The sequence below is a fragment of the Colletotrichum phormii genome, assembly GCF_030913505.1.
Source record: "Colletotrichum phormii strain CBS 102054 chromosome Unknown BDP81scaffold_33, whole genome shotgun sequence".
Classification (NCBI taxonomy): domain Eukaryota; kingdom Fungi; phylum Ascomycota; class Sordariomycetes; order Glomerellales; family Glomerellaceae; genus Colletotrichum; species Colletotrichum phormii.
The window spans coordinates 37,268-64,250 of record NW_026851475.1 but is presented as its reverse complement, the minus strand read 5'-3'; the positions used below and the strand labels follow the sequence as shown (position 1 = coordinate 64,250).

Below are 26,983 nucleotides of genomic sequence, written 5' to 3'. Positions count from 1 at the left end.
TATCCTCTTCGTTACTCGGCAGTAAACTTGCTGTAGTCAGTATCCTGAGTGCCTGAAGCGTAGTGGATATCTGCACTATGAAGTGGTTCAGGGTGAGTGAGGCCCAGGTCCTTAGACCGGCTCAATAGAGCTTTGCTGTCGCCAAGAGGTGATATTCCATACTGCGACCTGCATCTTTGCCAGGCAAAGATGATCCGGCAGAGTAGACCGATGAAAATTGAAACCCACTTTCTGAATCGATGACCGGCCCTTTGTGTTTGGTTTCTCTGTACTGTAGCTTATATACCGATAATGGATGTAAGAATGCCACCAGTTGATCAAGCCACAATCCCGAGGAACAAGAAATGTCGGCTGAGCCACATCACGTGCGTCGTCTGTGGCTCGAGCTCCCCGGTGCCTGCTCGCCCGCCAGCGGAGCTCAGCTTATCGGCTTCGATAAGGTGAACGGGCTTTGTTCCTGCCATTTGATCTGGGGATTCTGATATTGAATCGACCAATTTCCACCCCTCGTTTCGACGACATACAATACAACGAACGTCACCTCAATCCTAAACCTGGGTGATCGGCACTCTGTTCACATCGCGCATCAACATATTCTTCGTCTTTCTCACGTCCAAATTCGAAAGTACACTCAATTTGATCGCTCGCTCGCAACTTGCCAGTTTGCCACGATGGCAACCGAAGATGCGCGATACCGACTCTCGACGCAGTATCGACTGTGGTCATTTTCCCCGCCCAAGCTAGCGGAACTGCGAGAACAGACAAACTTCCTGGCGAAAACAAACATCATCAGCCGTCTCGTGGAAACGAAACGCGTGGATCTAGATGCGGCCGAGTCGATGCCTGAATTCTTGACACCTTCCGAGGAGACCCAGTTGCTCAAGTTCTTCACCGTTGAATTGATCCGAGCAGCGGACTTCTGTGGACTTCCAACAGAGGTTAGAGCGACTGCGACCGTTTTCCTGCGTCGATTCTACGTCACGAACTCCATCATGACATACCCGCCTCAGGATATTCTGAAGACCTGCCTGTTCTTCGGAAGCAAGGCTGAGGGACTGTACACCCGCCTAGCTAAACTGGCCGACAAGTTCCCCAACACAACCGAGGAAGAGATTCTGGCAGGAGAGTTCTTGCTGTGTCAAGGAGTCCGGTTCGCTTTCGATGTGAGGCATCCGTTCCGCGCCTTGGAAGGAGCTATCCTGGAACTTCGGCGGCATGCCGACCTTGAGGTACGTCGTGAACCCGGTACCCGAACGCTGCACTCTTCTGACGAGATGTATAGAAAAGTCGAATCGATGCCGCCCATTTCCGTGCTCGCGCTTTCCTCAAGTTCAGCTCTCTCGTCACAGACGCGTACTTCCACTATACCCCAAGCCAGATCATGCTTGCTGCGCTCTCTCTAGCTGATCGAGGGCTGGCCGAGAAACTCGTTCAAAGCGCCTTTGGCCCCACTCAGAACGGAACCTCGAACGAAGGCGAGAAGGACCTCACTGGACACGAGATACGGGATAAGGTCATGGCAACGATCGAGGCGTGTAGGGAGCTACTGGCGACTGAACAGCCCGAGAGATTGGACGAATACTGGGGAACTGTATGTTGATCTCGGAGGTTGCCTTACTCGAGTTTTGGTGAGACTAACAAAGGGACAGGTTGAGGCGACCAAGGTGATCAAGCCTCTGATACGAAAGCTGAAAAGGTGCAGAGATCCAGATCGTGCAGATCTTGTGGCCCTACAAAAAGCTCGACGAGAGTTGGCTTCGCAGAAGGATACGGGGAAGCCGAAAGCTGAAGGAGACGGCTCCGTGTTCGGCGGTAACGGCGGAGTGCTCGGCGGAAACGAGGCGCGAGATGCCAAGCGACGAAAGGTTACGGAAGGTGACGACGTGTTTGATCCAGCTTTGGGTTAAGTCTGAGGCATACGGATAACATTGTTGTTTTCTTGCCTCGGGTAGCATCATTAGCTGTCGCGAGGAGACTTCGCGCGCAAGTTCGCATACACAAGGCGCAATGGCGTCGGGTGTGCAGGCGAAGACTCGCCAAGGCCACGGAGGATGGCGGGACAGACGACTTGGCCCAATGCGGCTTTACGAAGAGATACCCAATATTTTCCTCACGACCCATCGCGCTTCTTACGATGGTGAACCTCAACGTGGCGATGCCCAGACTTGACAAATTCCCGAACTCGAAACGCGCCAGCGTGCGCCCCTCGCTTTTGGGCAAGTCGGGGAACAATCACCGAGAAGTGGTTCATCTAGACATAAGCGGAGGCCTCAACGGGGTCAACTCTATTGCATTCAGGACGACTTAACATGGGCATGGCTAGAGAAAGTGCAACCGCCAAGCAACGGTTCCCAGGGAGAGGAATGCGCCATTGGCTCACTTTATGAAATAAGCGCCAAAATTGCGATCTGTCAAGTGAATCGATGACGCACCGTGTCCATGATACTATCGTCAATGGCTATAACGCAATGTGTTGGAGTCGGCACAGCCGGCTTTTAGAGCTCTTGGGTTCCAAGGAGCTTCCCCCATGTCGCTTGCTTGGCCACGCTTTCACAATGGCACTAAACCGATCGCGGATACGTGTCTCAATGAAAGCTGGGGTCTGACCGGAACACCTCACCAAACGACTGGCACACCATGGAGACGAGACACTTCCTAGGGCGAACCCAAGGGGAAAATGGGAATGGCCCGACTGGCCCTGCATTGGGGTCGATTTTCCTCCTGGATATTGCGGGGAAGCGGCTGCAGTGCTACACAATCGTGCACCTCTCTTCCCCTTCTTATTCGAATTGTGTCTCGTCTCGACAAGACATGTAGAAAGTGTCGACGATGGAAAGATACCGCTCGACGATCCTGGTCTAGAGTCAATGACAGATTACGGTTACAGTAAGCCAAAGCATGAGACGAGTACCTAACATAACCATGCCCTTGAATATCTATAGGTTCGGTTTCGCGCGGTTCACACGATTACAAGCTGTAATAAAGGTAGTCATGACTAAGAACAAGGATTTCCATGTTGCCAGCCCGCCGGCATACATACGAAGCAGGAATACCAACCAGCATGGCACGGCTCGTTTGTTCGGCGCCATCGGAGTCTCTCCCGTCTTCAATGGCGCTAAGCGGTCTATCCTGACGACATCGACTTTTTCTGACTCCCCCCTCACCCAAGCTGCGCCAGTCGGGCGCAGGCTTACGCAACTTCCAAGACACGACTTGCTGTCAATGGCGTCCTTGACTCCAATCCCCCAGGCTTCTAGCAGCCAGGCGGTTCCCTGGCATTCCGCATTTTTCTGGTAGCTTCGTGAAATCAGTCGGCAGAATGCTAATCTGACCGCAAAGGGACTCGGAATCGCATGTTCGGACGGGAAATGCCTCTCCATTTTCCATCACGGGGTCCGTATAAGCTCAGCAGTCTATGCCTGCACGACTGCAGTCACTGACTGCTAGCAATGGCTCTTGGAAGGTCTTTCGACTTGTATGCAAGACAATGAAAGCACTGGCACAGTAGCTGGTACGCGAGCAGGCGAGTTGGACCATGGTTGCCATGTTGTCGAGCTTCGATCATTGCTGGGCCAGTGCAAATCCCCCCTTGGCGCATACACCGGCCAAGAACGACTTCACGATCGACTTGGCACCCGGCTGGCGATCCTGTTGAACAGCTCATTGGTCGTCTGCCAGCGTCGTGCTCTTTCGCGAGCTAAGGAGGCTTCTCCACCCCCCGTTCTGCGTGTCTGCCCCGGTCCAGTTCAAGGTCCCAGTCCCTGGCGCGGTCGTGATGTCGACCAAGACCCTTGTCTGGGGACGAAAAGCCCGGCAGGCCTCCTAGTTCTTCACCCAGCCTGGGCAACAAGCTTGATTTGGCTCGATCTGGTAACCCACGACGACGCGATTGGTTTGATCACTCTTGGGCTGAGCTCACCAAGGTGTTTGGCATGATTCGTGTAGACTCCCGACGAGGAGCTCCCACATTACCTTAAATGCTCTCATCTCCTCCACCAATTCTCTCTGTTATTCCATCCCGATCAGTTCCAATTAGCAGTAGTCTTGATACCCAGCCTTTTCGACACCTTAGCTTCAGCTCTTTATACACCAAATAGATATCATGCAGGTCAAAAATATTCTTCCCCTGGCCCTGGCCAGCGCTGCACTTGCCCAGAGCACGCAAAGCTTGACGGCAGCTCTGGCTTCTCAGAACTCGAGCTTGTCATCTCTCACAGGTAAGCGGTCCCTTCCTTCATCATCGGCCCTTCTCAGATGCAGTTCTCTAATGTGTCACAGCGCTTCTCGGTACCCAGCCGGCTCTGGTCGAAGCTCTCTCCCAAGCACAAAACATCACCATCCTGGCACCTAGCAATGCCGCCCTCGAGGCATTCCTCGCAAGCCCCGGTGCTCAGGGTGCTGCGACCAACCCCGGCCTCGTTGCCGCAATTCTCCAGTATCACGTCCTGAACGGCACCTACTACGCCTCCAACTTCACCGAAGAGCCCCAATTCATTCCCACCCTGCTCTCTAACGAGACCTACACCAATATCACCGGCGGGCAGCGCGTCCAGGCTCAGACTGTAGGAGGCAACGTCACCTTCTACTCTGCCCTGAGAGAAAACTCGACCGTCACGGCCGGCAACGTCAACTTCACCGCTGGCACGATTCATATTATTGACAAGGTCTTGAGCGTTCCCCAGCCGATTCCCGCCACCCTTCAGGCAGCCAACCTCACTGCTGCTTTGGGCGCTGTCCAAGCCGCAAACGTCGGCCCTGCTCTCACCGCCGCCAAGGATTTGACAATCTTCATCCCCAACAACGAGGCCTTCCGCTCCATTGGAAACCTCACCGCCAACCTGACCGCCGCGCTGCCCAGCATCCTCCAGTACCACGTCGTCGCCGGCGCTGTCCTGTACAGCCCTGACATCACCAACACTTCATTGACCACCCTCAACGGCGGAAACATTACTATTCGTGTCATCAATGAGACTGTTTACGTCAACGAGGCCGAGGTTCTCATTCCCAACGTCCTCGTCGCCAATGGTGTCGTTCACGTCATTGACAAGTAAAGTCTTCAAGTCATATTCCTACGTATCATTCCTCTGACCATTTACAGCGTCTTGAACCCCAACAACACTTCCGTGGAGCCCGACACCACTGTTTCTACCCGCATGCCCGCGTACACTGGCGCTGGCACCGCCACCGACGGCAGCAACCCCTTCACCAGCGGCATCACCGGCCCCACCTCTACTGCCCCGCTTGCCACTGAGACTGGTGCCAACAACGGTGGTGGTGTCCGTTCCACCTCCTCCAGCACTGAGGCTGGTCCCATGCGCACCGCTGCTGTCGGCGCCGCTGCCCTCTTTGGTGGCATGGCTGCCTACATGAACATTTAAGTGCAATTTTTTCGCGACAAAAGTTATGGAAAGGGAAGAATCTTCAGCAGGAAAGAGGTTGTGGACGCGGTGGAGAAGGATTGTTACGTTACTGGAAGTTGATACTTACGGGTTGTAGCCCGTGTTCGTTCTTTTGATCAACTATACCCCAAAGGTTATGACGGAGATGGTGGAGAATTGTGGAGTTACAAACCGAGGAGGATTGTAATACGCGAAGTAGACGACAGCAGGTTATTCACTTCAATAAGCCACATTTTGAACAAGCCAAATGTTCCGAAATATCCCACTACTCTGTCAGTGAATAAACATGGAGCCAGTCAGCTTCCTTCACCTTTACGTCAGGAGTTATATACAGGTATCGAGCAGTGCATCTCAATCATTGTCGGTGCTGAGATGTGGACTCATATCAATTACAATGTGAACAAATGTTGTGTAACCTCAGCACAGGAACTTTATTGACACGCAGAAATCGGCTTTCGATCCCCGGTCTTTTGTTTGTCAGTCAACGTGGAGCCTGGATGATCGCCTATTCGCTGGAGTATTTCGGAACCGAAGCTTCGGTACCGCGCACCGGAGCCGAAGCACGGAACCGGCCTTGTATCCACATCTGAACCCGTATCGGAAGCGATCTCGGGGTCAATTGGAAGCGCGAAGGAACAAACGGGATATTGGGGATGCAATGAGAGGGTGCAAGGAGTGTTTGCCACGAGTCTCTCATCGTTTGCAATGGAGGGCTGAAATTGTATAAATAAGCGTGCAAGCTCTTGTGCTTCTGACCATCGGAGTTATCTTCGTAGACTCAAAAGAATCCTTCAAGTTGAAAATGTCTTCATTCCACGTTGCAATCGCCGGTGCAACAGGCAACCTCGGACTACCGATTCTGAAATCCCTTCTCGACGCCGGATTTACCGTCACAGTCCTGTCCCGAATCGGTGGCAATGCTTCTGCCTTGCCATCACACTCCAACCTTACCATCAAAGTAGTCGACCTCACCTCCTTCGACTCCCTCCATCCTGCTCTTCTCGGAATCGACGTTGTCATATCGTGTGTTGCTACACTGGCCATAGGCAGCCAGAAACCCATAATAGACGCTTCGGTCGCAGCTGGGGTAAATAGATTCATTCCGGCAGAGTTCGGCATGGACTCTGCCAACCCTCTCTGCGCGCAGCTGCCCGTGTGCGCGCCAAAGGTTGCAACACAACACAGATGTCAGAGTCGAACCCGACTTTCACGTTTACTGCCATTGCGAATGGACTCTTTCTAGACTGGGGTCTCCAGATGGGGCTGATTCTCAATCTGGAAAAGCATACAGCGACATTGTACAATGGTGGCAATGTTCCTTTCAGCGCTACTACCCTCGAGGATGTCGCTTCTGCCGTCTTGGGTGTCATTCGGCACCAGTCTCAAACAGCGAATCGAATCGTCTACGTTCACTCGGCGGTACTCACTCAAAACCAGCTAATTGGGTTCGCCAAAGACATTGATGGAAAGGCTTGGGAGACGATCAGCATTGACACGGAATAGGTACGGCGACAGGGCCTCCTCGAGTTAGAAAAGGGACCGGAGGCTGATGTTGACGCTGCTATGCTGAAGTTTTGCTTTTGTGAATCTTTTACTAGTGGCCATGGCTGTGACTTCTCAGATCATTTGGATAACGACCTCAGGACCTGTTAGGGGTGAAGGGGCTTACGGAAGATGAAGTACGAGCGTTGCTGGCCGGCTTACTGGACTAATTTAAATTCCCAGGCTGCACAGCGGGAAAGTTGATGGATAACCAGTACTATGCAATGAAGTGTAACTGTTGGATTCACAGGTGGAAAAGGAAAATACTCGAGTATCGTGGGTAGCAACGATCACCGACTGTAGTGGTGATATTGCTTGTTCTTGTTGTTCTTCAGTGGAAGTCTAACCAGGTGCCAGCGGCGGCAGGAAGTCTGGGGTATACCACCCTCGTGTGGCTGAGCCACACGGACCACCGTGGCTGGAACGGACCGCGGCAGCAACCTCCTGCTGCCTAATGTAGGCCTATTCCAACAGTAAAAATAAGATGTGTGTCCAAAAGTGCAAAATGCGGCTGCAAGAGGTTCTGGGTGCTCTCCTTCACCTTGGCTCCTCCAGTGTTTGAGATACCCGTAATACTTCATACGCCATTGGTTGGTTGACGTTGTATTTCTAAGCAAGACCAACTACCATCGTTTGACCAGCCACCCGAGCCTTGTTAATCCCCCACCGGACCAAAGTCCTGGACCTTTCTGGTGTTTTCATGCTGTGCGATAGCCGCTACGATGAAACCAAAGAAGAGGACACAGTTTTCGAGCTGCGATGCTTGTCGTCAGTCACGCGTTGCTTGCGACGCTTCGCGTCGTGGTCATAGGCCTCGCAGCACCACTTGGCTAGGATCATGCTCACGATGCGAGTCAAGAGGTCAGGATTGCTCTTTCAAGGTAAGACTCATCAACAAGCCAAGAAGACTTGCACTAAGGAGCTACCCAGTGGATTGGAAGAGCCAGCACAGAGACCACGGGGTCAAGCTTCGGAACGCAAATGCCACCATCAGCAACGAGTGCCGCCTGTCAGGATTCGAATCAAACGGCAGACACTGTTGTACCAGCAGGGTCGTGTTTATCCTCTGTCAGCCTTCGTCTGTTTCATGAAGTCTTCGAACCTTCTTTCGAGCTTCTATCTAGTGAGCACGGCGTTTTTTAGTAGCGAAGCGAGCAATGGCGTCAGGGCCTGCGGCTCCCAAATCTTCAGCAGACTTGACTTGTATTTGAGCAAGGCCACAGGCCACCAGGGAACAACGTTCGTCCTCGGGACTCCGGTGCGAACGTCGACATCCGTTGACCTGATCGTCGATATTCTCAACACGGCCACAAAAGCATACGCAGCAAGATGGCTTCCATTCGTGAAAACCCTCAGCCACATCCATCAAACGCAGAGCGAGGAATTTGTTCGAGAGAGTTGGCGCATTGCGAGGAGAAACATGCTTAAACTTCTCACTCGAGTGACTTACCAATCAGTGCTGGCTTTATATTTGTTTTCAGAAACTCCTATTCCGATAGGTATATCTGAAGAAGAGAACTCGGATGGCATCAGTGGTCTAGTATGCCTCCATGCTGCTCTCTCCCAAGTTCAGAACCTTCGTGACGGGCGTGTGGGAACCCACGTAACCACCGAGTTCCTCAATCTCGAGAGCAGAATATACTGGGCAGCCGTATCATGGGACACCGCGAACTCTTTAGTGTCCAACTTGAGGTCATCTTTGACCTCCGGGCTGAAAGGAGCTTGCTTAGAGCCGGTATGGATTGTAGCCAGGGCCTTCCTCAAAAGCTCGTTCCAGCCCAAGATTGAGAGGTGGCGGGCAGGGACGTTAGAACTCACTGATGAAGATGCTTGCCCAATATTTTCAGGTGCGGCAGTCGGAATTTTGTACTTCTGCAAAACCATCACATCTCTCAAGGAAGCTGTGAGGGAGGGAGTGGATGAGACAACCCTTCAACTCACTTGGAAATCGCTACTTGATGCCCTCGACATATGGGAGAACTCGATTCATCCGCTTCTCGAAACCTGTCAAAGACGCCTCAACTTATTAGATCCAAAGCACCGACTGCATTGGTTCCAATTGAGTCTTGAGTATTGGCTAGGAGTATTGATTGTGGTCGATACACTCGAAAACGCATATCGGTCGGACCTCGTGCGCCAAGTTACGAAATTGAGGCAAGACGCGCAATGTGAAATTTTCAACGTCATTCAGTACGGATTGAAGACAGATTACATCTTGCCTCAATTTTCAGAGGCATGCGATCTACAATTAAACGGAGACGTTCCTGCTTGCTCAACATCACTCATAGGGGTTTACTCCTTCCCGCACCTACTCACCGCTGTTAGGCTCGCCCAAAAGGCTGTCGAAAGGGACTACGACGGTCATAGAATCAGCCATGCGGTATACTGCTCCTTGCTCTCCATCCTCATCGAGGCGTTAGGGCATCTTCCGCCGTTTTCTCGTGGTGTTCAGCAGGCACAAATCGTCATATCTAAGAATGGGGAAGATTTTCGAAGGGGCCTCAAATCTTCGCTAACTGGCTCAGCTTCTTGAAGTCGGTGATTTCGGTGTTACTTCAACTGGACACACAATCTTACTCGGTCAAAGTCATTGTGGAGAGGGAGACGGTCTCAACATGACTGTGTTCGCACCCACTCACTTAGTCATTGGCTGGAAGTAAACGTCCAAGCAAGTTCTGAAAACTCTGTTTCGGCGGCAATGCTATGCAGACACAGTGGCAGAGAGTCCCGAGAAAGGAATAAAGTAATGGGGCAATCAGAATGATCAACCCCTGTCACGGACCATGATTGTAAGAGTGGCCCCGACTGACAGTTGAGCTTATTTCCAAAATCTCCTGATTTTCGAAGCATAAGTACTCTTTCCAGAGCCCCTGAGTGGGTGGCGGATGTAACACGTCCTTGACAAGATTGAAATTGTCCGCTTGAGTGTTCTTCGATTAAATGAATAACGGACTACCTCTCTACGAACGGCCCCTGTCGCACAGCGTCCTTCTGCACGGAGTCTTAAGGCAATGCCGAATCAATGAACAGATGCCAGATCTAGTATGAGACGTATTCGCTGGATGGGCTCATTCGCAGAGGAACAATCGGGGATTGCCCATCCCCTGAGTCAATCTGGTCGAATCCCGCGAGATGCGGAGAATTTGGAAGCGCTCCATGGTCGTCTGAACTTGTCGAAACTCATTTATGAACCTAAAATCCCGAATCAGTCGGTTCCCAAGTGCTTTTGAAGAGAAGAGAGACTTCCTCCACTCGAAACGAACCACGGGCGAAGAAAATTCCCTTACCTAAGGTAGTCCAGAGCCACGGGCACCGGCACCCCACGCGGTCTGGGGCCAGTGATGTTGATCCGATGGTCGACATAAACCTTAGTAGAAGTTGCACGGGCGTCAAACATCAACTTTTTGATAGGTACTCTGTACTCATCGGAAATCTTAGCTCGTATTTGGGTGACCACCACCCGAGGGTTTCATATTGTTCTCCCAAAGCTTCCATGTGTACCCTGATTGTAGATGGACCCTGCATATAAACCCTTCTGTACCCGCCATTACCATGTGAAGAAAGAAAGTATTGAGGCCTCAACCTCATCGACCTAGCATTTGACTGGGCGCGACTACGATGCTCCAAAGGATTACAGGATTATGGGTTCTGGCCATAATAACTAGTACATCCACTGCCCAACGTCAAATTCCATCCAATAACACAAGTCCCGGTTTCCCCGGATGCGTGGTATGTTCAATAAAAACCAAAATTGAGAGTTTGAGCCTACTCCTCTGATATTGTTAGCTTCAATGTATTGCCAAGGAGATTGAGAAAACTCCATGTCGGCTTGTCACAAATCAGACTTGTGTTTGCAATGAACGTGACTTCTACAAGCACGTTGAAACTTGCGCTGTGGCGGGCTGTGCCCCTATTGATGGGATAGGTATGCTGCATGCACGCCACTTAAGAGTTGTCCACTCTGCATCAGTCAATCCTTTACTGACTTCCATCGTCAACAGCGGCACAGAAAGCCAAGGCCGACTTTTGTAACGATCCCATCCGGTCACAGGTTTCCTTTCTTTACGCACTGCGATCATTTGAAGTCGCCGCTTGGCTTCTCGTAATCTTCCGGTTCTACGCTCGCTGGATCACACAGCATTCTTTCGGATGGGATGATTATATCATGATGATAGTTGCGGTACGCGCCATCAGAGCACTTACCATGCTGCTCAGAGCTGAATCAGACACGCTCATCACCTTTAGACAATTTATATATGTTGGTTCACGGGGTCGTATACGACAAATAGTGGTAGCAATTATCACTCGTCTGTTGGTGATCCTATTGCTTGTTCTTCTTGTTGTTGTTCTATCTTACATTGTAGGCAGGAGTCGGTCGAAGTAGGTAGTGACGGCCTGTGTGGTTGCCCCACCTTTATCCGGCCGTGATGACTAAGCCAGTTGTCCCACTTCGCCCAGGGCAGGTGCCAGCCAGCCCATGGTACCTGCCTATTACTCCTTATCAGCCTTTGCTGTTCCAACAATACCGAATGGCCGACATCAGGCAGACATATTCTATCGAAAAGACACCCTGCACTTCATAAAATGTTGAGAGCCTCCGTATGTTCTCCTGCCAGATGCACTGCATGTGATCAGAGAAACCCAAAATGGGTTTTGGTTCTAATGGCAGCTTGCTTCCCAGCTATCGAAAACCTCTTCCAAGTGAGCAAGTCGAAAGTGTGCTTCCAGATACCCGGCTTCCTCCTGCTTCTCCCTCATCTTGCCCCAGCTTTACGGCTGCTGTACCTCCCTCAACCTCTTTTCTGCCCTCCCAGCCTGATCAAGTCTCCCCAGGGCACCACGCTATGAAGAGTTGGGTAGAAACACAAGGCCTCGCCAGCGACAGAGGGACTTCAAAACTCTGGGAGCATCAACGCGTCACCGCTCCCTTTGCCGCCCACCGTTATAGCTCATTACAGAAACGTCTTTTCTGGTGGGCAATTCGATACTGTATAATCGTCGTCGTCGTTTCATCGCATTTCTCATTCCCCTCATCACATTGAGCAACGATGCAGACTTCGCCGAAGACTCCACGTCACAGTCAATTCAGGACAAACAGTATCGCAACCTAGTCTACTACATCAGCTTATGGTTGGAGGTCACATGGGTGGCAGCCGTTATCTTCGACTGCCTGGGACTCGGCTTGCCGTACATTTTTAGGTTTATTGCAAGGTCAGTACACGAGTTGCCACCAAAAGCCTGACCAATCGTTTAAACTCATTTTACCTAGATACATCAACTCTTCTCATCAGAGGTACTGGAGAATCTTGAAGTTCATGCGCCGCCCGATTTGCTTTCTAGGTACCACTATTGTGACCTTTATCTTCTTTGCCGCTGTAAGTTAGTACTTAAGTTATAGTCAGTCGTATCTCCGTGGCGGCGTTAACCATTTCCGTGCCTCCAGTGCATCAACACAGACGAACTCCTTGCTGTCAACGTCAACAAGGATTCGAACACATTTGCTTGGGATGATGTTGTGGCCGACATCTTAGAACCAGCTACCCTTTGGGTGGCCTTCTATATTGTCGAGAAGCTATTGATATCCTACATCTCCGTGCACTACCACTATCGAGCAAATCACTCCAAGCTTACTCGCACGAAAGACATCCAGAATGCCCTTATTACACTTTTCGACGCATCAACATATCTTCAACCCGTCCACCGCGGCACTTTCGATGAGGAGGACATGGTCATCCGCAATGCCAACGGCGGAAGCCATAAGCAACAGCGAATGAGGGTTTCAAGCTACCTTGCTCGACTAGGTCTTGACGGCTACAAGCTGGTTGGACTATTTGGAAACTTCATTTCCGACGATCCCAATGCCCATTGGATGCGTCCAGCGAGTACTTACGCTATCATAGAGCGTGCTTGGGGAAACCAAGACTCGGCGACTGCACTTGCAAGGCGCATCTGGTTCTCCTGTGTCGCTCAAGATAAGTCGAGCCTGACTCTGAATGACATTAAGGAAATTCTCGGTCCTCATCGTACACCGGAAGCCACCAAGGTCTTCACCACCCTAAGCGATGGTCAAAGTCATGATATCCGCCTCGAAGAGTTTACAGCGATTATCCTAGAAGCTGGCAAAACGCGACAGGACATCTACCGAAACATCAACAACATGGACCACTGCATTAACACTTTTGATTAGTTCTGTCTTTTCATAATCGCCGCGGTCATGATCTTTTTCATTAGTGAGTCCCCCCAGTCCACTTTTAGAAGAATTGAATTTCTAACAACCTGAACAGTGATCAGCCGGCGTGGTGTAGTGGCATCACACTCTGTTGTTCAAGTGCGATCGCCTCTCTCAACGACTCACCCGTCTGCGGCCGCTTCTAATTGCACCATGTCCATGGCCAACTGGAGGGTAGGGCGTGGCTGTGGGGAAGTACAAGTGACTCTAAGTGGCTTGATGAGAGGCTTGGAGTAAGCAGTGAGGCTATGCTCTACCTGGTGATGTTGAAATCATGTTTGAGGTCCTAGGTTTCAAACAACCGTTTCCGGAATGACGTGCTGGCAAGGGTCTCCTATTCCTGGGAACGGTTCCCAGGAACAGATCCCAGGTTGCTGTTTTGGTGAACGGTAAAGAATTTGATAGGTTTCTAATCCTAGGAAGTAGTTAGGAGGTTACCTTGTGTGGGACTGTGGATACCTGAGGCAGTGGCTGGTGCCCCAGGCACCAGCTGCCCGATCCACCTCCTGGTTGATCCAGCCCACCGCAGCCACCTTCACCACAACATCACCAACCAACCGTCAATACCAGTCGTATTGCCTCATTGCTTGCCTCGTTGGTCCAGATGAGCAGTGTGTACTGCCCACACCTTGCGAATCCTAGGAATCATCTTGCATGCGATTAGTTAGTCATATGTACATCCTAGGATATTGGGCTCGCAGTCATCGAGGCCAGTTGCCATTCCTAGGACTTGCTTGTACACCTGTATAACCGCACCCCCTACTGGGGCAGCTACTGCGGGCGCTACTTTTCCTAGGATCAGCGTCCCGGGAAGCACAGCCTAGGCTCACTAACTCGCAAAGGTCTGATTGGCTGCTGGGGTCACACAGGGGCTGAGGTTTTGTGGAACAGAGGGGTGAAGACCCACATCACATTAGCGGCGTATATCTCCATTCTCTGGCTTCTCAGCCAGTCGGAATGCCTGCACCTGGCGAAATCATTTTAAATCGACATGTTTTGGGCTACTCCTGGTCGCGATAGACTTCCGTAATCGTCCCATTGACCCACCCCTCTGGTGGTCCCTTCAGAGGCAGATAATCTAAAAGTGCAGAACGCCCACATACTTCAGCAAGGAGCTTCCCACATAATTTCACTTATCACCGAATCCGCCTTTCATATACGCACAACACATGTCGAACTCATAATGTCCACGTTTGACCCCGCCCGTCAAGCCTTCGAGCACGCCAAGAGATCGTTTAGGGAAAAGTTGAAGGATAAAGACCTATTCCGGCAATTATTACAAACAACCAGCATTGAGCAAGTCTGGCAAACGACGAATGAGATACAGGAGAGGCAAGAAGTTGAGAAACGAATGAGATTTATGGGGAAGATCAAGACTTTCCTAGATAAGTTGTCAGACTATGCCTCGGTGGTGGATACCTTTGTGCAGGTCAAACCAGACGTCATGGCCTTAATATGGGGACCGATCCGCCTACTGCTCTTATGGACTGCCAACATTGCCAAGCTTGCGGACGCAATTGTATCTGCGACATCAAGAATCGGCGACGTACTGCCCCCATTTCTCGAGACCGTCAAGATCTTCAGCGATAGCGAAAGGCTGAAGAATATTCTCGCCCTGTTTTTCGAGGATATACTCGATTTCTACGCCATCTTGTTGGAGTTTTTCAAGTTGTCGCGTGGGTTCTCAGGCAATGATCAAGTCACTGGATCTCGACGTTATTGACTGTTTGTAGGGCGGCAATTCTTCTTCGAATCTGTATGGCCGAAACAAAGAGAAAGAATCAAGGTTGTAGTCGAAAGCATCGAGCGGCATGGTTCGTTACTGGGAAGTGAGGCCACATTACAACAAATCAAAGCCGAACACGAAGCTCGCGTGAAGGCGCTAGCTCACTTTGATGAGACAAGCAACTTCCAAGAACTTCAAAAATTTCAAGCTTTAAGGAATTACATTTCACCCGAAACACATGACCATCGGCTTGATTGGTTGCTCAATCGTTCATGCAAGGGTTCGACCGAATGGCTGAAGCATAGCGAGACTTATTTGGCGTGGCTTGATACCTCCAAATCGGCCGTGAATCTGTTGTGGCTTTGGGGCATACCCGGAGCAGGTAAGCACTCATTATCTGCAGACTGCAACATGTGAACTAAATCTTGATTAACTTTGATCCAAGGAAAAACCTTTCTTGCTGCATCTGTCATCGAACAAGTAAAGACACAACACCAAACTTGCTTCATGTTTGCAACCCATGCTAGGCAACACAACACAACTGCCAGGTCCATTTTACAATCTTTGATTTTCCAGTTGGCGTCTAGTAATAAGGATCTACAGTCCGCATTGATACATTCAGACGAACGGGAACTTGCAACCAGCACAAAGTGCGTGTTGGCGCTCTTCAAAACTTTTCTCAAAGCTATCGGACCTACTTACATCGTTCTCGATGGATTGGATGAGATCGAGCTTTCAGAACGCACAATACTACTTCAACTGATCGTTGAGCTGAAGGTGTGTCTAGAGACAAAAGTTCTCATTACTAGCCGGCCTGAAGACGACATCGCCAGAGTACTGGATCTCCAAGCATCTGGAATTCGCGTAGACAAGTGCAATCATGGAAGTCTCAAGTCTTACATCGACCAAAGAACCCATGTCTGGATGCAGGATGGGGATTTTGACCAGGAAGCCCAATGTCAAATACAGGGTCTTCTCAGTCCTCTGGTAACGAGGGCAAATGGTAAGTTGTTTCATCCTGTCGAAAATTAGAGCCATCTGCCATCAGTGGACTTGGCAAACCCCTGAGATCGTATGCTAAATGTGCATGCTAAGGGATGTTTTTGTTTGTTCGTATCGTTTTGGACAACGTCGAATCACTTACCGACTTCCGCGAAATTCAACGAGAGTTGAGAGCACTCCCATTGAACCTACATGACGCGTGAGTCAATATCACGATTTTAATTGGTGTTGGCTAATATGGTTTCTCGCAGCTACGGCCGCGTGTTTGCTCGAATCAACAACTCTTCGCCACCCTTGCGTCACAAAGCGAGGACAATCCTCGGTTGGATTGGCTGTGCCCCAGTTCCTATGACTCGACAAGAGATGGAACAAGCTTTGCTGATCGATGTAGGCATTGAATCAGCACCTGCTGTTACGACAGCCGTAAACTTTGTTCGTATCTGTGGTCCCATTGTGGAGCTCGTGGACGACATACCACAGTTTGTACATTTCACAGTCAAAGAGTAGGTCTCCCCTTTCCAAACTTAAGGACAGATAGAGTGTTCGAACGCTAATGAATATGACTGGATATAAAGATACATCTTTAGCCAACAGATCAGCAGTTTCATATATCGCTTTGAGGCTGAGTGCAGTCTCACCAAAGCACTCCTGAAATATCTTTGTTCTGGCATATATAACGAAAGCCTTTCAGATGATCAACTCCGGTTGAGCATGCTTGCTGGGAGATACCGACTTCACTGGTTTGCTGTCAATCAGTGGATTCACCTCCTCCAGCGGCTATTTGGAAACCATGAGGAAGTGCCACAGCGCTCCAGCTTGCTCTCTTTACTCGCTTCGCTTACGGCAAAGCTGAAAAATCATACCTTCAGAGGCGAGGCTAATGCCGAGGAAGATTTATTTGCGGTCTTTGGGTCGGAAAGTCCAGAAATTTCGCAGATGATCGGTTGTTTTGTGGAATTTCGTCGGAATGTAATACACGCTGACTGGAACTTCAGAAATGGTACTGCCCAATAATTAGATATTTCGATCTCGGGCTGACATTACATTTCTCACAGGTCCAGAATGGATCAATTTGGATCCCTTGGTTGTCTCGCACATTTCTCTCCGCCTATTTCAATTGCTCGACAAAACGCTGTGTAACGAAGCAACAAAACCAGCGATGACCTACGACTACACCTCGCTGCAGAGACATTATGGGACGAGGCTGTTCAGATGCATATTTCCTCAGTGCAATTTCAACCGGCATGGCTTTGCCACGGGCGAATCCCGCGACAGGCACATCGATCAACACACGCAACCTTGGAGTTGCCCTCGGCCGTCTTGTGAATTTGCCCCCGGATTTGCAACAAAGCAGGCCTTAAGCCATCACTCATTGAAATGGCACGGTAACCCTGTTTCTGATAGTTCATCGAGTCTATCTGCAGATCAGCTCTCTGAGACTGATGTCGATGGCCTAGCCGCTGAGCTAATCAGAGCTGGTGACGTCGAGGGATTAAAAGCACTACTGCAACACCTAAAACAAGGCCATCGGATCAGCTCTGCAGTCATATTTGTCGCCGCGAGGATGGGTTCTTTGCCGATGGTCACAGTACTAACCCAGTTCTCCGACTCATATAGAAGATGTCTCGATTTCGAGAATTATTTATACGAGGCTGTCCTGGGGAGTGAAAATGTAGACCTCTTCCGATGGCTTCTGAATGGAGTAGGCAAGCAAACAGATGTTCAGCACTATTGGACTTTGGCAGCGCTTGTCACAGAAACCAAATCACCCGATATTTACGCTGAGTGGGAGGACTTCATCATAAGTCCGATGCGAGTTCTCGGAACCTTCACACCCGGTACTGGTGCTTTCCAAATTTACAGCCATAGACGGCTTCAAAGAAAGCCCTGTAAGCTGATTCCACAGCACAACAAGCGCTCGGTAATCTTTTCCCAGGCGGCTCTTCAAGCCGCAGGGAAGAATGCCATGTTTGAGGCCCGCCTCATTCACACCTGGCATCGCCTAATCGACAGCCTTGGCGGCAAGCCTCTCGATCCGCAGTTCCTGGGTTGGTCGTTGACAGACCTAGCCCGTTGTTCCAAACCATCCATAACCTTAGCGGCCGAGTTGTTACGGTTAGGAGCTCCTGTTAACTTTCCTCGGGAAGTTGAAATCACTGTTCCTAACTCAGACCCCCAATTCGACAACAAAGCTGGGCCAAGTAGATCACAACACCAGGACGTACACATCGGTCGGAAACAGCACAAGGGAATAACGGCTCTCCATTATGCATCACGGGGAACCTCAGAGCAGGCGGCGCAGCTTGTGCGGCTTTTGCTTCAAAATGGAGCCAATCCAAGCTACGGTTTCGGTGGCGTGAAGCCGGAACAAGAACCCGGGTCGAGGCTGATCAAGAAATGGTTGGGCGAAACGTGGGAAGAGCTCGTGATGAGGACATCGGATGTAAAAGTCGGGAATAATGACGAGACTGGCCTGAAACAGAGAGGCCAAGAAAATCGAGAAAGTGTGGAGGAATCATCCAAGGTGGAAAATGGTAGTTGCCCAGGTAAAAGGCGGCAAGAGTATGCGAGGGAAAGTGAAGATGCGGATGGTGTAGTCTTGCAGCTCAAAAGACCGAGGAAAACGCCAGTCGAAGCCGACTAAAAAGATTAGTAGCTAGTTTGAGCACATCTAATGTTTACAGGACATAAAGCAAATTGCAAGGATAAAAGGTGCGTCATCTCCGTACCCTCAGACTATCTAAGAAATTCTAACATTTTCTGCGTAATGATTAGCATCCACTTAACGTCATTCCTAGAGTTACTTTAACAGCAAACTTACATTCCATCGTGGTTCAATACTTGCCTCCCAGCAATCCGTTTGGTCAGGTGATTCATTTTCTTGAGCAGGAAGAACTTGATGTATAGTCTTTGTCTTCTGGACTTGAATCCATCGAATGTACTATGTATCTGGAATGTCAGTATTGAGCAGCAAGAGGAGACCAGGAGCGAAAAGGGAAGCCTCGTATCTGAACACCCGGGTTCTGAGGAATACAGCTATCAAAAACTTGCCTCTTCAATACTGTGTTTTACACAGTATTTCATAACCTTTACCTCCCGAGTCTGACCCATGCGATGCACGCGGTCGATTGCCTGCACTTCTGCCATGGGATTCCAAAGCGGCTCGACGATGTGTACCTCAGAGGCGACAGTCAGATTAATCCTACAGGCCAGACTTCCATTAGCATCTGATTCGTTCCTTTGGGTCCAATTTCGAGTGCAAATATGATGCTATTAGTGAACGCGGGTCTTGAAGTCGACACTTACCCTTCACCTGCAGCACCGACAGTAGCCAACAAGACAACACATCTGTCATCATTTCTAAATTTGATGATGGCGTTGCGGCGCTGTTGCAAGTCACAGCTGCCGTCCAGGCGGGCGTAGGTCAAATTGTAGGAGTAAAGGTGCGGAATCAGAGCGCTACCAATTAGATCAAGCATGCCGATCCAGCTCGAAAATATCACACTTTGGACGAGCAATAGTGAGCGGCTGTTCAACTAAAGAAATAGAAAGACATGATGGAGTTAAAGTGTTCGAAAGGACTGACCTCTTGACTGGGGGACTATGGTTATCGCAAGAGTCCCCTTTTGGAAGCGTGTGCAGTATGTTCCGAAGCACGGCTGAGACCTTGGATGATGGAGAAAACTTTTGGCCGACGTTTTTCCTCCTTATCTTTGTATGCGAGTGTTCTTCTCCCGTCCAGATGGCAGGATGAATCGGCAATACAGATCGTTCTTGAGTAATACTACCTCCATCGGCGCCACTTTTTCTTGCATTCTCCAGCGTATGTGCGTCCTGCAGCTCTGTTGCGTTTTCAGCTTCTTCAACATTGAAGACATCGTCCGAATCTTTTTCGGCCGTTGTTTGAAGAAAGTCCCACGTGATTTTTCCCGGCTCTCGGTTTTGCCATGCCTCTAGAGCGACGGTTGGAAGTAGTGCCTCTCCATGATCGCAAATCAACCGCAAGATCGAAATCAGAACAACAGGATTTTGACCACTTCTGCTGCGGGTCGTAAGCTGTTGGTTGACACTGTACGCAGTCTTTTTTTGCCTCTTTTTGGGATGCTCATCATCGCATGCAGAGATCTCCTGGACCGTTTTGGATTCATCATGAGCCAGTAGATAGGACCTCTTCATAAAAAAGTCGTAGATGCATCTCTCCTCGGATGTCATGTCCACGACCTCAATGTGCTCTGTCTTCTTTGGCAAGTTGAGTGCCGTATTCAAGCGCAGCTTGGTGCGGCGCAAACAAGTGGCAGCCACGAGTTTTCGCAACTGTTTCATGTCTCGTTGTTGGTTGAGCATAATGGGCGAAGAAATCCAAAAACGAAACTGGTCGCGCGATGTGAAAGGGGGAACTCGTATGAACGCCAGTAAAGACCCGAAATCATCAAGCGAGTTTTGGATCGGGGTTCCAGTTAAACACCAACGGGACCGGGCGCGGAGTGCGGATGCTGCGAGGAAAGTTTTTGTTGAGCAATTGCGAATCTTGTGAGCTGATAGTTCGTTCATTAGTAAGAAAAAGAGATATAGGGAAATCTTCTTGCCTTCGTCCAGAATAACTCTAGCCCAGGTAAAGTTGTATAGCGGGCCGTTAGACATCCAGTCTGAGCGAAGAGTATCATATGTAGTAAGAACTACGTCCAACTTGGGCAGTGAGTCGATAAATTGGTGTCGTGTGGGGCCAAGAAACACGAGACTCCGTATCTTGCCGGGTTTGATATGTCTGCTACGTTCAGCTTGCGTCAGGGCCATTTTAAACTGGTGGGATGCCTACGTTTCGATCTGATGCTGCCATCCAAAGATTGCTTACTTCCGTCAGTCAACACCATCTTAGTTCCGGAGCACCATACTACCGTGGAAATAACATACTCGACTTTGGTGCCACTACCAGAGAAACCCTGGTAATTGCATCGGTCTGGCACGACGAGATATTCGGTATCTTATCGAGGTGATGGCAGATGAGTGCAAGAGTAGAGAGTGTCTTCCCGAGTCCCATTTCCTGGCTAAGTCAGTCGTTTTCTGTTGAATATTAGGCGAAACGGTTTGCATACATCAGCTAGGATGCCTCCACTAACGCTGGGGAGAGGTGCGGCTTGAGTAAAACCCGTTATAGCATGCCGGTATCTGATGAAAGGTATTCAGAATAGCCACTAAAGCTGCAACAGCACATCGGGAATAAAAAGGCCCATCTATTCATCTCACCATCAAGACTTACGTCGTTTCTTTTTCCTGGACACACTTCTCCCATAAAGACGGATATGTTGTATCAATGTTTGGATCTCCATGCTCTCTTCGTACCATTACGTTGAGGGCCTCAACCTGGTGACTAGAATATTTATGATTAGCTCGCTTGCTCAACTTTCATGTCTTGCCGAACGTACCACTTCAATTTTGTTATTATCCTCGAGCTTTGCTTCACATTCAGCGGCAAAACTAAGCTGGAGACAGTTGGTTCATCAAAGACTTTCTGAACTTGGTCTTTTATGACCTCCCCGAGCGGGAACTCATCAAAAGATGTGGTTGTCTGGTTCCCAATCAAACTCCCGCGGAATTCTGTTCGTTCCGGTATGTCCTTGCCCGTAGGTACAAGGTACATGGGATTGAAATACCTTACCCTAACGTCATATTCTGAGCTGTCTGGTCGTTGCAGGTAAAGCTCCCCAGCGTCCAGTATCCTCGTGACATGCTCCTTCTCTGACAAGAGACCATGGACAACAAACCGTATGAGGCAAACCGGAATCTGATTCCATGACCTCGTATTTGTCACGCTGAGCTTGCAATTCTGACTCTTTGGCCCCTCCATCGTTGCGACTAAAGTCACGAAGCATTCTCGTGCAAGGCAAGACAGGGCTTCTGAGTGCACCACAGCAGCTAACGCGCTGTTGCTTTCGTTGTGAAGCATCACAAATTTATCGAAAAAGGATATTCGCAATGGCCTTGCATTGTTTGCTGGGCTTATATCTGCACTCATGCGACTCCCCTCGAGAAGAAGCTATCCAGATTGGTTAGTGCGTTTCTCTGGTTAAAGCCGACGCTGAGAAATTGCGCTCACCATTCCAAAGCAGACATCATAGGGAAGACTGCCAGGAGCATCGAAAGACGGGATGGCTACTTTGCGTTAGGCTTAACTTGAGGTTGTTGATAAGAATGCTAGAAGTCATACCTGCTCCAGAATCACTATTCGGGTTCATTTTTTCCTCGTCTCGTGCCATAAAAGCGCCTTAGCTATGATATTCGATGAGGAGGAGCTCATCTGCGGGCGTCAGCAATGCGTCCTTTTTGAAGATCAGCTGACGTGTCACTCGGCTGCTGCCTGAATCATTTCAGCAAACAGCAAATGAGCGTACGCCCCTGCTAGTATGGGTCCTAAACCCGCCCTGCAGCCAGATACAACCGAAAAGGGGTGCCCCATAAATAGATCACTCTGGGCCTCTTCGCGGGTGATCCGGCCGCACCTGAGCGATATAGTGGCGGCACCAAGGCCCTGCATCTCCACTATCTCGAGAATAAAGTAGCGCCTCATCAGTAGATGGAGCGTTAGTCACGCGCGGCTGGGAGCCAAGGATCAGAAAGCGCTTCTTGCTAACAAAACCGGGCTGGATTAGGAGCGGGCGTTGATTGAAGCTCAAATCCTCTCGAGCCTGGACCTCGCTCAAGGTCAAAATCATTGCCATCAGCCTGGACCACAAACTATCCCATCCGTTGCTGGAAATAGCGCCCCCCCCCCCTTTTCTTTTCATATAGATATGTATATGCCTTGACTTGACGTATCTACAAATCGAGAGGCGGAAGGTCGCGGTATGCACACGTATTAAGCCTCGATGACGAGACTCTCAAGTCTTGCTCTAGTGCTGGTTGACTAAACGTGAAAGCGTCTCGACGCCTGAGAGCTAGCCACTAATGTAGAATGTACATCACATAATACAGAGTACTGGATGTTGACTGAAACCTGGATTGACTTTCATATTCATTGACGTCTTTGTTATAATGATCCTTAAGGTAGTTCTTCCACGAAGAAAAAACCCTATTCAAGTAGATGACGGATCTTGACCCTCGGGGTCTGTAAGGAGTACAAGCTCGAAATACCGCAAAAATCCAGGTTTCAGACTTCGCTTGCCATTGATTTGAGCCGCTCCCTAGAAGTCTAATCTATCGGGTGCGGTAATACTATAGCTCTACGAACGCTCATTCTATGTCTATAGAGCTCAAGATGAGCTGCGACAGCAGATTGCTTATGGGATTTGTCCTTTCGAGTTATTGACCGACTAAAAATGGTCAAGTGTCTCTCGGGAAGTTCGCAACGTTTTGAAAGACGCGTTAAGTTATAGATGTCTGACAGAGCACAAGCAAGTCAAACTGGCAACAAATATGTCGAACCAGTAGGCACATGGCTTGTGAATCGATTATCTTTTAGGCATGCCGAAGAGGCGCTATCTCCTCGCACTAACCTATGATCTTCGCGAGGGCAGTAGTCTTCTTCTATGTCCCATAAGCCGTGATGATTATGACATTTGATGATAAGACCCTGTGCTGCGATGGCTGGCCTATGCTTGCGCCCGCAATCGGTAATTCGCCACAAAGCGAGCATGTCACCCTACGACGGGTGTGGCGCGTGCGGCGAAGCAGCGGGACAATACCTTTGAGGGATCAAAAAACGAGGTAGCTAGTGGAAAAAATATACAGTAGAATGCGGCTTGATTCCTCTAAATAAGAGACCCGTATAGGGGTGGTATCTATATACCGTACGAGACGGGCAATCGGCTTATGGAAAGCGGTATCGTACGGTAGTAATGGGCAGCGCCACACGTGGCGCTGCGACAATAGGTCTATTTGAGTTCGATGTAAAATCCTCGGGACGACATGGAGGTTTGTGCTTGGTGTTTTCTAATCTGTTAACTTGCGGAGTAAGCATGCGGAAACTTTGATAAGAACTTCAAAAGCAAGACGCAAGAGCTCTGTCCTCTGGAGTCCGAGCCTGCCTCGCCTTGCGTGTAGAGGTTGCTGCCGCGGAGTCACAGCCGGGATCCGGAGCCCCAGATTGGGGTTCGAATTTCAGTTGGGGATCCGTAATGGTGGTTGGGATCTTTCACGTGCCACGCTGAAGAATCACCCCCCCATTTTCGTCAGGTTGCGCAATGATGGCGTGCGAATCCGTATTAAGAACAGGACGGGCATATCGTGTAGTCTACAACCGAAACTCACATTTTGAAACACGGTTACGCCATTAGAGGCACGCTTCACAAGACAGAATGAGCCATTGGGATACCCGCATTCTTATCAAGCATCAGTGTCCGTGGACACGCGCCCTCAGCCGATGACACCTCCTAGCCTCCCTGTCAAGTCAACGCGTATCTGTCCCGCCCGGCCGGATAGCCGAACTATGGCAGGACTACCTTTCGCTGTCGCTTGACGTTCTTGTTAAACAACGTGATCTTGATACTCATTCTGTTTCTACCTTAAGTAGCGCGAAGGCTGTCATCCAGGATATATGTCCATCTTGTTCATCGATCATTGCCTCGTTAAGTGCTTCCACCTACGGTCTTACATTGACACCAGTCAGCAACAGCCTTGATCAAAATGAGCGACCTCGAAGACCCAGAGCTGCAGCCGCTGATTCCACCTACGCCACAATACTTGTCATCCGCAGAAAGTTCAAATACCAAGCAGCTTATACCCGGGACACATGAGCCGGATGAAGAAAACTTTGGGACTAGGGATGCGCATCCATCACGCTCAGTTGAGGACGATGTTCTCCCAGAGACATCGACACTCGGTCGCACGTTGACATGGCAGAGCGCCTACATTCTCGTTATCTCAAGAGTGATTGGCAGCGGGATCTTTGCTACTCCAGGCGCAATCCTTCGCTCAGTTGGTAGCCCCGGCCTGTCACTCTCACTTTGGATTGTCGGCGCAATAATTGCTGCATGTGGCTTGATGATTTCCCTAGAGTTTGGTTCGATGCTACCACGGTCCGGGGGAGACAAAGTATACCTGGAATTCACATATCGTCGACCCCGTTTCCTAGCATCGACCCTCATCGCCATTCAGGCCGTTCTTCTGGGGTTTACAGCGAGTAACTGCATCGTTTTCAGCGAATATCTTTTGTTTGCACTGGGCGGCGAGAATCCCAGCGATCTCCTTCGAAAAGGAATTGCGGTTGCACTGCTCACACTCGTCACCATGATTCACGGTTGTTTCCCACGTTTCGGCATCAAGCTGCAAAACTTTTTAGGTTGGATCAAAGTCGCCCTCATTATCTTCATGATATTCTCAGGTCTCTATGTCGTTTTATTCAGACCAACACCAGAATCCGCTCAAAAAACAACTGGAGTCTTCGGATGGGGAGACTTGTGGGAAGACACCAACTGGAATTGGGGTGTAATTGCTACATCCCTATTCAAGGTTTTCTATTCATACTCAGGGCTCGACAACGCCAATTACGTGCTGAATGAGGTCAAAGACCCAGTTCGAACATTGCGATCTGTGACAATGGCGGCGTTGACTACGGCATGTGGACTTTATGCCCTTATCAATGTGGCATACTTTCTCGTCGTTCCCATCGACGAGATAAAGCAGAGTGGCGAGCTGATAGCGGCTCTCTTCTTTGAACGAATATTTGGTGCGGGCGTTGGCAAAACAATCCTTCCCCTGGCAGTTGCTCTGAGTGCAGGGGCAAATGTTCTCGTCGTCGCCTTCTCAGCGGTAGGAACTCTCCGCGTTGTTTGTTTCGTGTGGATACTTACTTCTACGATGACTTCAGGCGCGTACAAAACAAGAAATTGCCAGACAAGGCTTTCTCCCGTTTTCCGACATTTTATCATCGACACAGCCATTCAACTCACCTCTAGGTGGATTGGTTGTCCACTACATTCCATCATTTCTGGTTATCACGCTGCCACCTTCCAGGGACGTCTACTCATTCATCCTGGAGGTTGAAGGCTACCCCGGGCAAATCTTAGCATTGGCCATTGGAGTCGGACTTCTATGGCTACGCTTTAAACGACCCGATATCAAGCGTCCATTTAAAGCATGGGTCCCGGCAGTAGTCTTGCGAATCGGCCTAAGCATGGCTCTACTTGCAGCACCTTTTTTCCCGCCGGATACAAAGCCGCCAAACGGGTTATTTTACGCCACGTATGCAATAATCGGCGTGAGCATGTGAGTTGAACCATCCAACCCGACAGTAGAGCTTTTAAAGCTAACACTGCTATCTAATAGCATTACAGCTGGAGTGATATATTGGTACATTTGGACTGTCCTCTTGCCCCGGTGGGGAGGTTATCAGATTGAGGAAAAAGAAGAGACTCTTAGTGATGGGACAACTATTACAAAACTTGTTCATACAGAGATTTAAAAGTAGGACAGAGGCTACTTCTCCGTACCGTGGAAGCCTTTGGTCCCTTCTTGTTTCAATCTTGCCGTACTGTGCTAAAGGCCCAGGCGTCTACTTAGAATCGCCTCTTCCTCTCGCACTGATAATTGGCGTATATTTTATTGTTGAATGATCTTGCGCTGCGGTTATCTGAACGTATTAAAAAGCCACTCACACTGGAGACTCCGCGGCCATGGCAAAAGCCACGTCTGTGGCGGATAATGAAGGTGCGCTGGCAAGGATCTGTGCTTATCAATGCAGATGGTTATGTCGATGACACCATTTTACTCCGCAACTATAAGTCGAGCCGAGGCATGTAAAATACACGAGGTCGACCGAGCTTACATGGATGCGATGAAGATGAGGATTTGAAATCACAACCGCATGGGTGTTGTCTCACCCCCTAAGCCAAACCTTGATCCAATTGGCATTGTAATGTGGTCACACGAGATGATTCGGCTGGGGTTATGATTATCAATCCACCATCGCCCACGGCCGGACGAAGATTGCGTGCTTGGGGTGAGTGTGCGGGTTTGGGGTGGAATAAAGCTTAAGCGTGGCTCACTGGAAAATATTTATAGCTGGAAATCTGCAGAGAATTAGAGACCACATGCAGCTAACTTGCCGGTATTGACATATTCTCTCCACACCCTCATAAATACACATTTGAC

The 26,983-nt window shown here is 49.7% G+C and overlaps 9 protein-coding genes across 9 annotated transcripts; 8 read left to right on the top strand and 1 right to left on the bottom strand.

The window, feature by feature from the left end:
• The first annotated feature begins 402 nt into the window (after window positions 1-402).
• On the top strand, window positions 403-2,021 carry BDP81DRAFT_142367 (cyclin ccl1). Its single transcript, XM_060581852.1, has 3 exons — window positions 403-1,229; window positions 1,283-1,591; window positions 1,650-2,021. Exons 1-3 carry the CDS (start codon window positions 672-674, stop codon window positions 1,905-1,907), a joined length of 1,125 nt encoding a protein of 374 aa, XP_060438710.1. The 5' UTR covers window positions 403-671; the 3' UTR covers window positions 1,908-2,021.
• Window positions 2,022-3,387: 1,366 nt separating this feature from the next.
• Window positions 3,388-4,019, top strand: BDP81DRAFT_142371 (uncharacterized protein). The gene has a single exon (XM_060581853.1). The coding sequence runs from the start codon at window positions 3,478-3,480 to the stop codon at window positions 3,934-3,936; it is 459 nt and encodes a 152-aa protein (XP_060438709.1). The 5' UTR covers window positions 3,388-3,477; the 3' UTR covers window positions 3,937-4,019.
• Window positions 4,020-4,102: 83 nt separating this feature from the next.
• On the top strand, window positions 4,103-5,378 carry BDP81DRAFT_399953 (fasciclin domain-containing protein; the record flags this gene model as incomplete). The annotated part of the gene is made up of 3 exons (XM_060588624.1): window positions 4,103-4,217; window positions 4,279-5,047; window positions 5,099-5,378. 3 exons carry the CDS (start codon window positions 4,103-4,105, stop codon window positions 5,376-5,378), a joined length of 1,164 nt encoding a protein of 387 aa, XP_060438708.1.
• Window positions 5,379-6,201: 823 nt separating this feature from the next.
• Window positions 6,202-6,902, top strand: BDP81DRAFT_399952 (uncharacterized protein; the record flags this gene model as incomplete). The annotated part of the gene is made up of 2 exons (XM_060588623.1): window positions 6,202-6,586; window positions 6,643-6,902. 2 exons carry the CDS (start codon window positions 6,202-6,204, stop codon window positions 6,900-6,902), a joined length of 645 nt encoding a protein of 214 aa, XP_060438707.1.
• An 886-nt stretch (window positions 6,903-7,788) lies between these two features.
• BDP81DRAFT_465783 (uncharacterized protein) lies at window positions 7,789-9,308 on the top strand (the record flags this gene model as incomplete). Its single annotated transcript, XM_060594319.1, has 3 exons — window positions 7,789-7,822; window positions 8,258-9,201; window positions 9,267-9,308. 3 exons carry the CDS (start codon window positions 7,789-7,791, stop codon window positions 9,306-9,308), a joined length of 1,020 nt encoding a protein of 339 aa, XP_060438706.1.
• A 2,279-nt stretch (window positions 9,309-11,587) lies between these two features.
• BDP81DRAFT_455021 (uncharacterized protein) lies at window positions 11,588-13,128 on the top strand (the record flags this gene model as incomplete). Its single annotated transcript, XM_060593019.1, has 4 exons — window positions 11,588-11,930; window positions 11,996-12,152; window positions 12,211-12,316; window positions 12,385-13,128. The coding sequence occupies 4 exons, from the start codon at window positions 11,588-11,590 to the stop codon at window positions 13,126-13,128; spliced, it is 1,350 nt and encodes a 449-aa protein (XP_060438705.1).
• Window positions 13,129-14,353: 1,225 nt separating this feature from the next.
• On the top strand, window positions 14,354-18,542 carry BDP81DRAFT_455020 (uncharacterized protein; the record flags this gene model as incomplete). The annotated part of the gene is made up of 7 exons (XM_060593018.1): window positions 14,354-14,846; window positions 14,904-15,278; window positions 15,342-15,899; window positions 15,992-16,097; window positions 16,150-16,401; window positions 16,474-16,898; window positions 16,954-18,542. The coding sequence occupies 7 exons, from the start codon at window positions 14,354-14,356 to the stop codon at window positions 18,540-18,542; spliced, it is 3,798 nt and encodes a 1,265-aa protein (XP_060438704.1).
• A 177-nt stretch (window positions 18,543-18,719) lies between these two features.
• Window positions 18,720-22,015, bottom strand: BDP81DRAFT_440695 (SNF2 family N-terminal domain-containing protein). The gene is made up of 9 exons (XM_060591538.1): window positions 21,322-22,015; window positions 21,156-21,266; window positions 20,992-21,064; window positions 20,810-20,939; window positions 20,715-20,745; window positions 20,485-20,663; window positions 19,485-20,433; window positions 19,205-19,402; window positions 18,720-19,100 (listed from the first exon to the last, which is right to left on the bottom strand). The coding sequence occupies exons 1-9, from the start codon at window positions 21,909-21,911 to the stop codon at window positions 18,938-18,940; spliced, it is 2,424 nt and encodes an 807-aa protein (XP_060438703.1). The 5' UTR covers window positions 21,912-22,015; the 3' UTR covers window positions 18,720-18,937.
• A 2,419-nt stretch (window positions 22,016-24,434) lies between these two features.
• On the top strand, window positions 24,435-26,344 carry BDP81DRAFT_142152 (methionine permease). The gene is made up of 2 exons (XM_060581851.1): window positions 24,435-25,642; window positions 25,701-26,344. The coding sequence occupies exons 1-2, from the start codon at window positions 24,518-24,520 to the stop codon at window positions 26,100-26,102; spliced, it is 1,527 nt and encodes a 508-aa protein (XP_060438702.1). The 5' UTR covers window positions 24,435-24,517; the 3' UTR covers window positions 26,103-26,344.
• Window positions 26,345-26,983: the final 639 nt, after the last annotated feature.

Coding starts and splice junctions, on each gene's coding strand:
- BDP81DRAFT_142367 (XM_060581852.1), top strand. CDS start 672: ATGGCAACCGAAGATGCGCGATACCGACTCTCGACGCAGTATCGACTG. Junction 1,230..1,282: donor GGCGGCATGCCGACCTTGAG/GTACGTCGTGAA, acceptor CGAGATGTATAG/AAAAGTCGAATCGATGCCGC. Junction 1,592..1,649: donor TGGACGAATACTGGGGAACT/GTATGTTGATCT, acceptor ACAAAGGGACAG/GTTGAGGCGACCAAGGTGAT.
- BDP81DRAFT_142371 (XM_060581853.1), top strand. CDS start 3,478: ATGCAAGACAATGAAAGCACTGGCACAGTAGCTGGTACGCGAGCAGGC.
- BDP81DRAFT_440695 (XM_060591538.1), bottom strand. CDS start 21,911: ATGAGTGCAGATATAAGCCCAGCAAACAATGCAAGGCCATTGCGAATA. Junction 21,267..21,321: donor ATAATAACAAAATTGAAGTG/GTACGTTCGGCA, acceptor TAAATATTCTAG/TCACCAGGTTGAGGCCCTCA. Junction 20,940..20,991: donor GTGGAGGCATCCTAGCTGAT/GTATGCAAACCG, acceptor TGACTTAGCCAG/GAAATGGGACTCGGGAAGAC.
- BDP81DRAFT_142152 (XM_060581851.1), top strand. CDS start 24,518: ATGAGCGACCTCGAAGACCCAGAGCTGCAGCCGCTGATTCCACCTACG. Junction 25,643..25,700: donor TCGTCGTCGCCTTCTCAGCG/GTAGGAACTCTC, acceptor CGATGACTTCAG/GCGCGTACAAAACAAGAAAT.